At 45.2% G+C, this 14176-nt stretch overlaps 1 protein-coding gene across 1 annotated transcript; it reads right to left on the reverse strand.

Moving 5' to 3' along the window:
* Window positions 1-251: 251 nt before the first annotated feature.
* On the reverse strand, window positions 252-13345 carry LOC307090426 (receptor-type tyrosine-protein phosphatase H-like). The gene is made up of 17 exons (XM_079757067.1): window positions 13180-13345; window positions 11209-11632; window positions 10221-10487; window positions 9453-9719; window positions 8531-8779; window positions 7763-7987; window positions 7014-7277; window positions 6703-6802; window positions 6241-6282; window positions 6066-6147; window positions 5890-5980; window positions 5183-5259; window positions 4489-4623; window positions 3980-4102; window positions 2878-3038; window positions 2074-2209; window positions 252-1706 (listed from the first exon to the last, which is right to left on the reverse strand). The coding sequence occupies exons 1-17, from the start codon at window positions 13243-13245 to the stop codon at window positions 1566-1568; spliced, it is 2850 nt and encodes a 949-aa protein (XP_079613193.1). The 5' UTR covers window positions 13246-13345; the 3' UTR covers window positions 252-1565.
* Between the last annotated feature and the right edge of the window lie 831 nt (window positions 13346-14176).

Below are 14176 nucleotides of genomic sequence, written 5' to 3' on the forward strand. Positions count from 1 at the left end.
TTGCAGTGACGACACATTATTTGGATCACAACGGTGCTGCAGCGCGCTACGGGCTAGAGTTCTGACGTTCACGAACGATCCGAATCTATTGAACGGCTCTTTACCATGAACGATGAGAACCGAGTCTTTTCGTTCTTTTCTTTTTTTTTTTTATCGCTGTCACGTTCACAGCATGCCCACACAAGCTCCTCCTCCTACTCCACTGAGACAATTATACAATTTTGTCAATTATATTTTTGCACGGAAGTTCATTGCCTGCTTACTTTTTATTGTGCTACAATTAAAAAGGTGATACATGATGAACAAGTGAAAAGAGCTGTATTTACACTTTAAACATAATAGTGATCTCAGTGTAAAAGCAGAGGAAAAAATAAATGAATGAGCCAGTCTTTTGAAAGGCTCTTTGAAAAGAACGGCTCCTCAAGATCAAGCTCCCTTCAAAGAGTCATAAATCCCATCTCTACTAGGGGCGGCAATTGACGCGCGTGAAATGCGCACCGCGGCGCTTCGGCGCCGTTTAGTGGCCGGCTTTAGGATGATGAGGTGTCACGCGCTGTTCGAAACATCATGCACGCGCATTTGGCCCCCCCACCACTGAAATCATTCCGGCGCCACTGACAACAGCGTTTGTACAGCTCGTTGCGTGTCCGCAATGATTCCCTCCTTACGGAGATATTCCTGAAACGCATCAAAGGAAAACGGAGGGGGAATGATCGCTTTCGCCTTGTTACATGGTTGCTATTTATGGGGCGCTCCAGTGTCTCCGCTCGGACGTCCCTTAGAGGGCATGGCCACTTCCAAGACCTCTCTCGCCGCACAGCATCCGAAATTTCCTATGCATGGTTATGCAACCTAATCCCATCATTAGATGGTCAAGGTTGACCGGGACCTCTCGGCAGCAGACCGATTCAATGGCAGTGTCCATGCTCCGGCCGCACCCACACGCACACCAGTCACACCCACACGATCCGAAGGTGGAGCTGGAGCCTGAAATTGATCCCTCTCCACCGGGCGGCAGTCGAACACTACAGGCATGTCCCTCACAGGCTCAAACGCGTAACCAGCCATATTAAAATCACTATTTTCCGCCGTGTAGTGTAGAAGACGTTCGCGTGTCTGCAGCAACGACCTAGTTCTACCATGCCAGTGACGTCATCGACGCTCTAATACTAAAAGACGCATTTTATTTTTTTTTGATATAAAAAAGCTATAAATGGATTTTTTAAATACATTTTTTAGTGTCATTTTTTTCCTAATGGCTATAACTAACACGTTATCGATGTTGATTATTTCAGTTCAGTTCATCTTTAAAGGTTTTGTTAAAGACACAACATGTATTTTCGTTTAATGAAGCCTGATAGACCCTTGGAGGAACCCATAGCATATTCAAACAGCCTTTAAAAACCATTGAAAAAAAGCCATTGCAAAACCGGAAACATTGGAGGATACAACTGTTATGACACAAAAGATTTATACACAATAAGGATTATGTAAGGAGGATAATCAAAATTGCTGATGAGGGTGTGAATCGAATTCACACCGTTGTTCGGGAATCGAACCACAGTTCAGACGCTGGAAATGTTGTGGGATAGTTGTTGGAGTGCTGTTGCATTGGCGTAGGTCAGGTTCTGGTAGGTGTGCTCGTCCTCAGCTTCCCTTCCCTGCATGGCCTCCACGAGGCAGTGGTGCAGGAACACGTACTGGGACTAACACACGGGTTACATGGTTTAGTAGATATAAATAGTACCACTTTAATATTCAGTTCTTTAATAGAAGGTCAAGTTAAACGATGTGTGACTTTGTCTGAAGATAAATAAATCAACGGGATGCATAGTCAAATGATATGTGACTTTTATTGTCAGTTTATCAATGTAGCGATCAATAGCTTTATTGACAATACATCTGTCAGGATGAATAGCTTCATGGACATAACTTCGTCTTAATAAGATACATAATTGTACTGACAGTACCTCAGTAAAGATGAATAGCTTTATTGACAGTTCCTCCGTCTGAAGATAAATAACTTAATTGACAGTACCTCCGTTTGAAGATAAATAACTTTATTGACAGTACCTCGGTCTGCACCATGAGGGGGCGGGAGAGTCTCATCTTGTGGACGAACGTCGCCACATCCACCACCCCCTCCACCTCCAGCTGCTGCAGCAGCACGTCTAGGGCCACCAGCGTACCGGTCCTCCCCACACCCGCACTACAGGGACATGACATACACGATGTTATACATCCATTATATACCTGCTACCAGGGTACCTGTTCATCCCATACTTGAACCTAGACACACACATTATGTACATAAGGGCTGTGCCGATTTATTTATAATTGTCTTACCGGCAGCGATCGACAGTCACCGCAAACAAACAAATAACCTTGACAACCACCATCAAGCCAAGGATTTACGCATCATCTCCTTCCACTCCTTTCCTGAAATAATTTACATGTGTGCGCTCGTGCTTTGTAAGAGCATAACTTTGGTGTCACAAATATCCACGTTCGTCATGCGTGAGCAACGCGTTCTGTCAATTCTGTGGAGCGTGCAATCGCTGCAGACAGTTGGAGAACCCGCAGACCTCTTGACAGAAAGTTGCCTGCTGAAAGATACAGTCTGAAACCATAGACATGCCAGATGAGCCAAGCCGTCCGTAGAGGCGCAATATTATTGAGTTCATCCCCATAAAATACAATCAGTTATTAATACCCTTCCTTATTCCGCGTAAACCTGCACAACAGACACATTATATCTATATATATATATATATATATATATATATATATATATATATATATATATATATATATATATATATATATATATATATATATATATATATATATATGTGTGTGTGTGTGTGTGTGTGTCACCTGCAGTGCACCAGGGTGGGAGACCCGCCCCCCTCCTGCTCGATGTGTTGCCGTAGCAATTCCCGGAACTGGAGCAGCGGCCAGGCGCCCTCGGGAACGCCGTGGTCGGGCCACGCCCTGAAGTGGAAGTGATGGACGGAGCGCTGCTCCGAGGTGGCCCTCTGGGGGAGGGGGGGGGGGGGGGAAGGGGGAGACACAACCTGTTACCCCCAAGTTACACTCCAGCGGCGGCAGGAACGCATCCACGCTTCTACGAGATATACGGAGCACACTTGTGTTTCTCGCGGTTCCGGAATATTCTGGATTTTTCCTGTACCTTTTGGGGCTGGTACAGTGTACCGGTGTTGCACCGAATTCTGCGACCCACCAAAAAGTGTGACCCCAGGGGGCGCTGTTGCACATTTTCTGCAACATGCACGTGTGCATTATAACAAAAACATAAATAAAACATAAGATCTCCCCCCACCGGTGGGTCCTTCTTTTCTTGATACTAACATTCATTCTAAACAGCGTTTTACACAGTAGTCTATAATAGGAAATACTCAAAGGTAAATCAACGTAATTTAACACTGACTGTAGTTTTTTATGGGTAAAGAAGCAACTGTGAAGGACCTATATGGGCCTTTAGTACGCCCATATAGGGTGTACTAAAGCATTTTACGGCGTTACGGCCCTATAACGCCGTAAAATGCTAATCAAATCAATTCAAATGTATTTATCAAGCACCTTTAATAAAAAGGTAATTGGTTGGGGGAGATCTAATGATTTATTTATGTTTTTGTCATGCTTGTACCTTCAAACTCGTGCATATTGCAAAAAATACGCAACAGCGCCCCCTGGGGTCATACTTTTCGGTGGGTCGCAGAATTCGGTGTAACACCGGATCCGACCGGTCGCTAACGCTGTTAATGTGCTTGTCATTTCAGGTGGTTCGACTTTTGAAGACTTTTTTTCAGAGTGTTGAAGTTTGTCGCTTTACAGTGTGTGTACAACATATTTTATCTCGGGGTGGGAGTATAAGCGTAGGCGGCTCTGCGTGGACACACGACGATAACTGTACATTCGGAGCTAGAGGTGCACATGTGATGTGAGGTTTTGTTACGTTTTTGACGGTGAAGCTTCGTATGGTCCAGTGGGGCCGAGTCTGCTCCGAGGCGCTGGTGACCAGGAGGTCTCCGTACAGACAGGGAGTGTAGTCCAGGGGCCAGTACTGCTCACACTTAGGCTGGAGACACAGGACAGGCTCACTGGATCTGTTCTCTGGTTTGTTGGGGTTAACCAGATGTATCATCTAGTTGGTTGGGGTTAACTAGATCCATTCTCTAGCTTGTTAGGGTTCACCGAATCTAGTTGGTTTGGGTTAGTTGGTTAACTAGGTAGTTTCGATACCTGGTAAGGGTCATTTGGTTCAGGTTAACTCTATTCTCTAGTTGGTTGTGGTTAGTTGGTTTGGAATAACTACCTCAAATGTAAAGCTGGTTAGGGTTGGTAGCTGGTAAGGTTGAACTATCTCCATTCTGTAGTTGCTGACGGTAAGTTACACACACACCAGTATCTCGTGATTGGTTGGTTTTGCAGTTCATTAGAGTCATGTCATTGCCCAGCGCTCACCCTGTCTCCCTCGACGCAGTTGGTTACCATGGCGATGGCCCTCACCCCTTGCTCCCAGACCATCCTCCAGAAGTCGTCCAGGGTCCCGGCCAGGGGGCCCTGCGCCGCAATGTACTCTTTGCTGCCGCTGTAACCCTGGCAACGGTCAAACACACCTCACTTTCCCGCCCTCATCCAATCAACGTGCGTCCAGAACAGATGTTCCCAGACAGGTCACTGCCTCGACCCACCTGGGGCAGTTCTGTTGGCCCTGGTTCCACGTACTGTTTGTACATTGTCATCACCGTGTTAAAAAGTGAGATCAATATTTATCTTAAACGTGACATATGATACCACCAGGTGTGAATGTGATCAGCCGTTACAAGCCGTAACGGCTTGTAAAATCTGCCACTTCTGACATCAGAAGTGTGCGTGTCCGCCTAGATGTGAGCTGGATAGGTCTGTCCACCAGCCTATTCAGTGGACTGTAAAAAACGTTGCTCATCCATCCGTCATACATCTAGGTGGACCGGCCCACTTGTGATGTCAGAAGGGGCAGATTTTCAAAATGACTTGTAACGGCTGATCACACTCACACCTGGTGGTATCATATGTCACCTTCAATGCTCTCTGTGGTCCAGTGGTCAAACATACTAATGTTCAAATGAAAAAGAAAAGTCATGTAGCCATCGTTCAGAAAGAGACATAGGATTACCGGCAGGTAGCTGGCATTGATGTAGTCCGAGTTCTCCTGCTCAGTCTGTGGGGAGAGCTTCACTCGGCACCAGTCATCTAGCACAGGGGACCACAGGTAAGTGGAAACCAGCAGTTTACTATAACAAGGAGTTGAATGTTTAGTTCAGCTACAGACCAGAGACGACCTTAAACAAATAGTTCAAAGTTTAGTTTAACTACACACCAGCGGATGACTTAAACCAGAGGTCAATAAATTAACTACAGCGTGAGCAGATAAACCAGATGGATTTTATCCCTACTGAGCCTCATTCCTCCAGAAAGTAATAGACTGGGAGAAATATTCATTTCTGGCATTTAACGAATGGATTGCCCACTATGGATTTCAACGTAGTATGGTTTTATGTTAAACTATTTATCTTACACCTAATTATTATATGCCACATGCTTTCATACATAGCTTGTTATATGTGTTAAGTTATAATAAGCGTAATGTTCTTGTATGCTCTTCGGATTGGGCTTTCCCGGGAGAACTTTAGACCTACTTGTGAACTTAAGTCCTACAGTTGAACTTTGATTTCCAGGTTAACTTTAGTCCGACTGGTGAATTTAAGACCTAAAGCTTAGGTCATACAGGTGAACTTCAGACATACAGGTGAACTGTAGAACTACAGGTAAACTGTAGAGCAACAGATTGACTTAAGTCCTAAAAGTGAAATTAAAACCTACATGGCAGCACGTTGGTGAAGCGGTTCTTGACCTTGTTGTCTGGGATGATGGCTGCCTTACAGGTGTGCTCCGTACCGACAGGGATGAAGTTCTGTAGGGAAACAGACCATAATATATAACCGGGCTAGGCTGAGGCTGATGTACCCAGAGTGCTGGCTCTACTTGTTGATGTTTACCTCATACTCTTCGCTGAAACCCCGGTTATCGTCCCGGCTCATCTTCTGGACATGGTCCTCAAACAGATCCGCTGGGATAGGCCTGGAAACAGCACAACAGATGGTTTACACTTGCTGCTGGCTGGGAAAAAACAGGTGAAAAGGTGTGTACAGGTGGAGACACTACTATCCCTACTTGTAGGTGTGAGAAGGCGTGGACCCGCCCAGGAAGTCAGGCCTGTATACGTGGTAAGGAACGAGAAGAGAATGGATTTACTTGGAGAGGTCATCAGAGAGTCCTATTAACTACATGAGGGGATGTGGTCTATAGACCTACCTGGGGGTATGGTTTAACTGAGGGGATGTGGTCTATAGACCTACCTGGGGGTATGGTTTAACTGTGAGGGGATGTGGTCTATAGACCTACCTGGGGGTATGGTTTAACTGTGAGGGGATGTGGTCTATAGACCTACCTGGGGGTATGGTTTAACTGTGAGGGGATGTGGTCTATAGACCTACCTGGGGGTATGGTTTAACTGAGGGGGGATGTGGTCTATAGACCTACCTGGGGGTATGGTTTAACTGTGAGGGGATGTGGTCTATAGACCTACCTGAGAGGATGGGGCCAATTGGGGAGGGGGCGTGGCCTAACACCTACCGACGGATGGGCTTTGGTTTTCTCCGCTTACAGAAGAACACTACCAGAGCTATCAAGAGGAGTACGAGCAACACAGACGACACAGACCCAGCGATGACCCCTGCAGGAGGTAAACACACAGATTATGAGACATTGTAGGCTATCCATGGCTAGTGAAGCTGTAAGAAGCTACACGCTATGATACGTGAAGGGATCCAGTCTGGATATGTGAGGGAGAGCACTGTGTTAACATAGACATCGGATGTGGGAAGAGGTAGGCCCAGGGGACAGGATATATGTTATATACTGTATCTTTGAGGGTGTCTATATACCTGTGGCGTCAGTACGACAGTCCAGGATTTGGACGGTGCTCCTTCGGGGTCCAGATAACAGGGAGGTGGTGACCTGGTAGGTGCTGGCCGGCTGGAGCCCGTTCAGAGAGGTGGAGAGGTGCCTCCCGTCATGGTGAGACACCAACGTCGTTCTCCCCGCCACGTTCACCTCCACGCCCGACCACACGCCCGCCGGCTGAGCCCAGTGCACCACAATGGTGTCCGCCGCCCCGCAGACACAATGGGCGCTTATGTCTGGTGGAGCTGGAAAGCGGGCAGAACCGGTTAGAACCAGTTAGAACCAGCTGGAGTCGGTAAAAAACGAGTTGGATCCATTCAAAACTCAAGACCATTCAGAACTTGCAAGTCAAAAGCAGCATGCACCAGTCAAACCACTTCAAAACCAATCAAGACCAGTTGCTTTCACACTCAGCCAACACTGCTGAATATTATACAGTAGTGTATAGTATATCAGTATTAAAGAAAATTCAAAGTGTTTTTTTTTCTGTTGGATAATATAAAGTAACTGTATCTCTGTGGAGAGAGAAGTGTGTATATGGGCATCAATGAGTAACCCTGTACCTTTTAGTAGGAAGTTAGTAGGTTTATGGCTATTAGCAGTAACCTTTCCTCTGAGTAGGAAGTTAGTAGGTTTATGGCTATTCGCAGTAACCTTACCTCTGAGTAGGAAGTTAGTATGTTTATGGCTATTCGCAGTAACCCTGTATCTCTGAATTCGGTGGACTCACGTAGGGTGAGCTTGTGCTGACACTGCTCGAACGTCTCGTATTTTACAGACAGGGTGTAGGTGGCCCCCGGGTAGAGACCGGTGAACATTACAGGGTCTGGAGGGTCCAGTGTGGCATTGTGGGACCCTGTTCCGTTACTGGCCGAGACGCTACTGAATAATCCCACGATGGAGGCCTCGATGGTTGAGTTGGTGACCCCCCACTCCACAGCAGAACAGTTTATGGCTAAAACAAACAAATTGTTCTTTATTACAGTCAGGTTATGATAAAGGTCAGGTTATGATCCAATGGCTACGCGTTATCAAGGTATATTGTAGGCTATTGGTGGCCAGTAAAGCAAGGTACTAATCCCTTTTCTCTGCTGTACTCACACTGTACTCACATTCACACTGTAAACTCATTCTCATAGTCACACATATGGGAAAGAGATTACCGTGTGAATGAGTGCTATATGGACGAGAACTCTGATTGAGAGTACTTTGTGGCAAAGTCCTATGGGTTTGGGTATGTGAGTGCCAATGCGATGTGGCTGAGAATACTGTGTGGTTGAGTACTTTGTGACAGAGAGTACTGTGTTGATGAGTACTATGTGATGGAGAGTTTTGTGTTGACGAGTACTATGTGACAGAGAGTGCTGTGTGGATGAGTACTATGTGAATGTACTCTCAGAGGGAGACTATCAGAGGGAGATTACTTTGTGAAGGAGTGCTATGTGAGTGATAGCACATTGTGGAGGACTACTATGAGGATGAGTATTGGGTGTCTTACTGGTGACGGTGTAGCTCTCGTAGGTGGAGCTGTTGACCCCCTGGTAGGAGGCGATGATGCTGTAGTTGTAGCGCGTCCCCTCCTGTAGGAGGAAGACCGTGTGAGAGACCTTCCGGGGCCCTGTCGCGACGGGGCTGATGGTCTGATGACCGAAGAGGAGGACGTAGCTGGAGTTAGCATCCCTGCTCCATTTCAGCTCCACCTCCCTCAGGGACGGCCTCGCGGTCACCATGGTTACCGCTAGCGGAGCTGAGGATGAAAAGGGACGGTTACACCGCACACAGTCGCTACGTCAGGTCCCGTCCCCTTTCCCCATGTCGCCTTGTAACCATAGTGATGGAATTAACCACTAGGGGGAAGCTTGAGTGTAACCATGGCAATGTAGTCAGGACTGTGTAACCATGGGGATTAGGTCAACTCCCACTGTGTAACCATGGAGATGAGGGTATCTGTGTAAACATGGTCATGCAGGTATCTGTGTTACCATAGTGATGAGGTTAACTACCACTGTGTTACCATGGAGATGAAGTTGATAACCATGGAAGTTAATAAACATGGTTATTAAGGTATCTGGGTTAAGATGGTGATAAGGTTGACTACCACTGTGTTACCATGGAGATGAAGGTGATAACCAATCAAGTTAATAACCATGGTGATGAAGGTATCTGCGTTAAGATGGTGATAAGGTTGACTACCACTGTGTTACCATGGAGATGAAGGTGATAACCAATGAAGTTAATAAACATGGTGATTAAGGTATCTGGGTTACTGTGGTGATAAGGTTGACTACCACTGTGTTACCATGGAGATGGAGCTGATAACCACGGAAGTTAATAACCATGGGGATAAAGGTATCCGGGTTACCATGGTGATGAAGACATCTGCGTAACCATAAGGACAGGGACTACAAGCAGCGTGTTACCGGTGACTGCGCGGATGGAGGTCCCAGAGCTGCTGACGTTCTCCAGCCGGCTGTAGACGGTGAACGTGTAGGAGGTGGCCGAACGCAGAGCCGACTCTGTGTGGCTGACCTCTGCCTGCCCCGCCAGCACCTCCACCGTGCTGGCGCTGTGGTTCCCCTCGCCGTCCTTGTACACCAGGTAGGTGGTGACGTTCTGCACCGCACACCAATGCAGACGTATGCTACTGGAGTTCTGGTCCACCCACACACGGCCTATTCCTTTAGGAGCTGAGGAGCCAGACCATGATGATGATGATGATGGTGATGATGATGATGATGATGATGATGATAACGACGATGATGATGATGGTGATGATGATGATGACGAAGATGATGATGAAGAGAAAAACATAAGAGGAAGTATTTAGCGTTAAGGTAAACAGAGGAACACAGGGTTTAACTGAAATACTTAAATGCTGTCAAGCAACAGGCAACACACATACTAAAATGTAAAGCCTGTACACCTGTAAACCATACGAAACACGGCGTCAAATCAAAACCAATCTACACCATGGGAAACCTATACACAGCACTACCATTTAGAAAAAGAAATACAATAAAAATCCAAACGAGAGTAAGTAGGTATATATGTGAATTAACATTGACATCAGCATGCATATGATTTTATATTGACCACAGACATAAGTAGACCACTCATGATAAACAGGACTAGCATCAGTAGCGTGTTCTTCAAAGCTCTACAAGTCCCTCCTCATGAAGATATCTCACCAGTTAGAGCCCTGATGCTGACCCCAGAGCTGCTGAACGCCTGCTCCTTCGTGTAGAGGGTGAAGTTGTACCACCTGGCTGGTTCCAGACTTTTGACAGTGTAGTTCATGATCCCAGCAGGACCTCCTATTATGTTGGTACTGTTCTCCTCAAAGTGCAGAGTGTAGTTGAAGCTGTTGAGGGTGGTGTTCGCTGGCGCCCTCCATTGCAGGGTGATATTCGTCTCCGTTTGGTCCACGGCTTTGAACTGCTCTGCGTTTGGAAGAACTGAGAGAGAACCAGGCAGTCAATAAATACAGTCAACATTAGTTACAGTCAGTCTACCAAAGTTAGTTAGTCAATAGTTAGTCAGTCAACAATAGTTAGTTAATCAATAGTTCCAGTCAGTTAACCATAGTTGGTCAGTCAATAGTTAGTCAGTCAGTAGTTAGTCAGTCAACAATAGTTATAGTCAGTCACCCATAGTTAGACAGTCAATAGTTAGTCAGTCAACAATAGTTACAGTCAGTCACCCATAGTTAGTCAGTCAATAGTTAGTCAGTCAACAATAGTTAGTTAGTCAATAGTTCCAGTCAGTTATCCATAGTTGGTCAGTCAATAGTTAATCAGTCAACAATAGTTAGTTAATCAATAGTTCCAGTCAGTTAACCATAGTTAGTCAGTCAATAGTTAGTCAGTCAACACTAGTTAGTTAGTCAATAGTTCCAGTCAGTTATCCATAGTTGGTCAGTCAATAGTTAATCAGTCAACAATAGTTAGTTAATCAATAGTTCCAGTCAGTTAACCATAGTTGGTCAGTCAATAGTTAGTCTGTCAACAATAGTTTCAGTCAGTCACCACTAAATAGTTGGTCAATAGTTAGTCAGTCAACAATAGTTAGTTAGTCAACAGTTCCAGTCAGTATACCATTAGTCAGTCAATAGTTAGTCAACAATAGTTACAGTCACAGGCTATATTAAATAAAGTAAATCCTATATATTAGATTTACTTCGAGCTGGAGTTGTTGGTGTGTTTGTTGTGGACACCGGCGTTGTTTCCGTGGTTTCAGATGTTGCGGTCCCTGGCTCCCCAGTGGCGACAGATTTGAGGCCAAATGTCTCCGACATCGATGCAGATGGTGAGGTCCCAGGCAGCTCCGTGGGGACAGACGTTGGGGAAGCAGGTGTTGTTGTCATGGAAACTGATTGTGTAGATGCGTTAGAGGGTGCCTGGGTTCCCGTGGAGACTGATGCTGTTTTAGGTGTTGTTTCCATGTACACAGAGTGTTCAGACACAGAGGGTGTATGTGTTGTCACAGAGACTGATGGTAGAGTGGTCGTAGGCGTTGCCATGGACACTGACGATGTAGGGGCTGTAGGGTTGCCAGTCACTGGCAGGGTACTGGATGTAAGGTTTGTGGTGAGACCATGAACCTTATAAAGGACAGAGAACAGAAGAAGTTCAGTGGTGGTGAAGTTGAACCAATAGAAGACAGAGTAAAGAGGATGTAGAGTGTTGGTAAAAATGAACCATGTAGGAACAGAGGATGTTGAGTAGTGGCAAAAATGAACCGCGTAGGAACAGAGGATGTTGAGTAGTGGTAAAAATGAACATTATAAAGGAACAGAGTGTTGGTAAACATTAACCGTCAAAAGGAACTGAGGATGTAGAGTGGTGGGGAACATTAACCATACTTAGGAACAGAGAACAGATGATGAAGAGGTTCAGTTCACACCTGGCATTAGGATGTGTGTTCACGTGTTTCTTGGGCGACTCACTTCCTCCCCAATGCAAATAAACAAGTACATAAGCTCTGCCTCGAACTGTCTACAATATGCACGCTAATTCCTGGCGTGAACAAGGCCAGAGATTGGTGGGGAACATGAATGTTGATATAATGAATCTGCCACAGCAGCATTTCGGTATTTCTCCTTGTAGTTTCAACATCAGCGATCATGTGACTCTGAGTCTGGCAAGCAAGTTGCTAGGATTTCAACTGCTCCGAAAGAAATAGAGCAACTTCTCCTTTTTCAAGGACCTTGGCTTAACAATAAACCACATTTCTCTTCTAATATGAGAAGTGCCTTTTTCCAAGAAGTCATGTTTGAAAGCCAGACACAGACACACATGTAAAGCATTCAGCATCAACTGTTACATGGGGTACCCATATAATCCATAACCTATAGAAATACTTTAATGTTGACTATGGAGACAGGTTCATAATTTTAGCAACTACATATCAAAAAAATACTTATTGAAAGCAAGGGTGTTTTAATTGTATATTATTAGTATAATGAGTATATGATGGATGTCTGTGTGTGTGTTAATCAGGACTGTGCAGAGTTGTAAAGGGGATATAAGGACTTTCTAATCTTGTTTCTAAACTACTTCCTGTCTCAGACCAAAGTGACAATCTCGGACACATAACACATTTTTTCAGAAGAACTTCATGTGGCTCAATCTGTAGTGGATATTGTACAATTTATTAATTTTTTTATCTCATCTCATTTCTTATCTCATGGTTATCTTTACCTTGAACGTTTAACACACACAGTTAGTGAGTGAGTGAGTGAGTGAGTGTGTGTGTGTTTGTGAGTGTTAGTAAGTGAGTGTGTGTGTGTGTGTCTGTTTGTGTGTCTGTTTGTGTGTTTGTGAGTGTTACTAAGTGAGTGTGTGTGTGTGTGTGTGTGTGTCTGTTAGTAAGTGAGTGTGTGTGTGTGTGTGTGTGTGTGTGCGTGTGTGTGTGTGTGTGCGTGCGTGTGTGTGTGTGTGTGTGTGTGTGTCTGTTAGTAAGTGAGTGTGTGTGTGCGTGTGTGTGTGTGTGTGTATGTGTGTGCGTGTGTGTGTGTGTGCGTGTGTGTGTGCGTGTGTGTGTGAGTGTGTGTGTGCGTGTGCGTGTGAGTGTGTGCGTGTGTGTGTGTGTGCGTGTGTGTGTGTCCGTGTGCGTGTGAGTGTGTGCGTGTGTGTGTATAAGACTCACCATGGTGGAGCTCACACAGAGCAGCAGCAGCACCTCAGCACCACCCCACCTCCTGCCGGGAAACATGTCCTGTCTGGCGGGCGTCCTGGAGGGCCTGCGGTGGGGTCCTACAGGTTAGCTCCTCATAGCGTCTGGGGTAAAGCTGCAGTCCGATTTGATGCTTTCCTCCCCGCCGCTCAGAGGCTAATGTTCTCTACTTAGTTCCATCTCGACCTTTACCCCACCTCAACTTCCTCATTACACCCTGCGGTCACACACAAGATTTGCACAATCTGAGTTGAGTACATGTATATGTATATATATGGTGAGGTGTTAATTAGAATTTGTAATTAAAATGTTCATTACATCAATGTCTATATGATATTGTTATGTTTATGGTTTAATCACTTTATATATATATATAGCATACCCAACTATAGCTTTTACTATGTATATAGGGTTATTACTATTTATAAATATATATAACTAAATATTACTTATTATTATATTAGTATTGTAATATTAGTATGTATATATTTGAGGGGAAATATCAGAAAGAAAGCGATCCCTTTTATACGCATTTGCCTTGTGAGACCATCCTGTCCTACTATATTATAACAGAACTTCTGTGTGTGTGTGTGTGTGTGTGTGTGTGTGTGTGTGTGTGTGTGTGTGTGCGCGCGCGCGTGCGTGCGTGTGCCTGGGCCGGTGTTACACCGAATTCTGCGACCCACCGAAAAGTGTGACCCCAGGGGGCGCTGTTGCACATTTTCTGTAACATGCACGAGTGCATTATAACAAAAACATAAATAAAACATAAGATCTCCCCCCACCGGTGGGTCCTTCTTTTCTTGATACTAACATTCATTCTAAACAGCGTTTTACACAGTAGCCTGTAAAAGGAATCGCTCAAAGGTAAATCAGCGTAATTTAACACTGACTGTAGTTTTTTATGGGTAAAGAAGCAACGGTGAAGGACCGTACTAAACGCCCTATCATTGTATGGGTCCGTAAAATC

This window comes from Pollachius pollachius (genome assembly GCF_949987615.1).
Source record: "Pollachius pollachius genome assembly, chromosome: 19".
Classification (NCBI taxonomy): domain Eukaryota; kingdom Metazoa; phylum Chordata; class Actinopteri; order Gadiformes; family Gadidae; genus Pollachius; species Pollachius pollachius.

Coding starts and splice junctions, on each gene's coding strand:
- LOC307090426 (XM_079757067.1), bottom strand. CDS start 13,245: ATGTTTCCCGGCAGGAGGTGGGGTGGTGCTGAGGTGCTGCTGCTGCTC. Junction 6,803..7,013: donor CTGTCGTACTGACGCCACAG/GTATATAGACAC, acceptor TACCTCCTGCAG/GGGTCATCGCTGGGTCTGTG. Junction 3,039..3,979: donor GAAGCTTCACCGTCAAAAAC/GTAACAAAACCT, acceptor CCCCTCCCCCAG/AGGGCCACCTCGGAGCAGCG.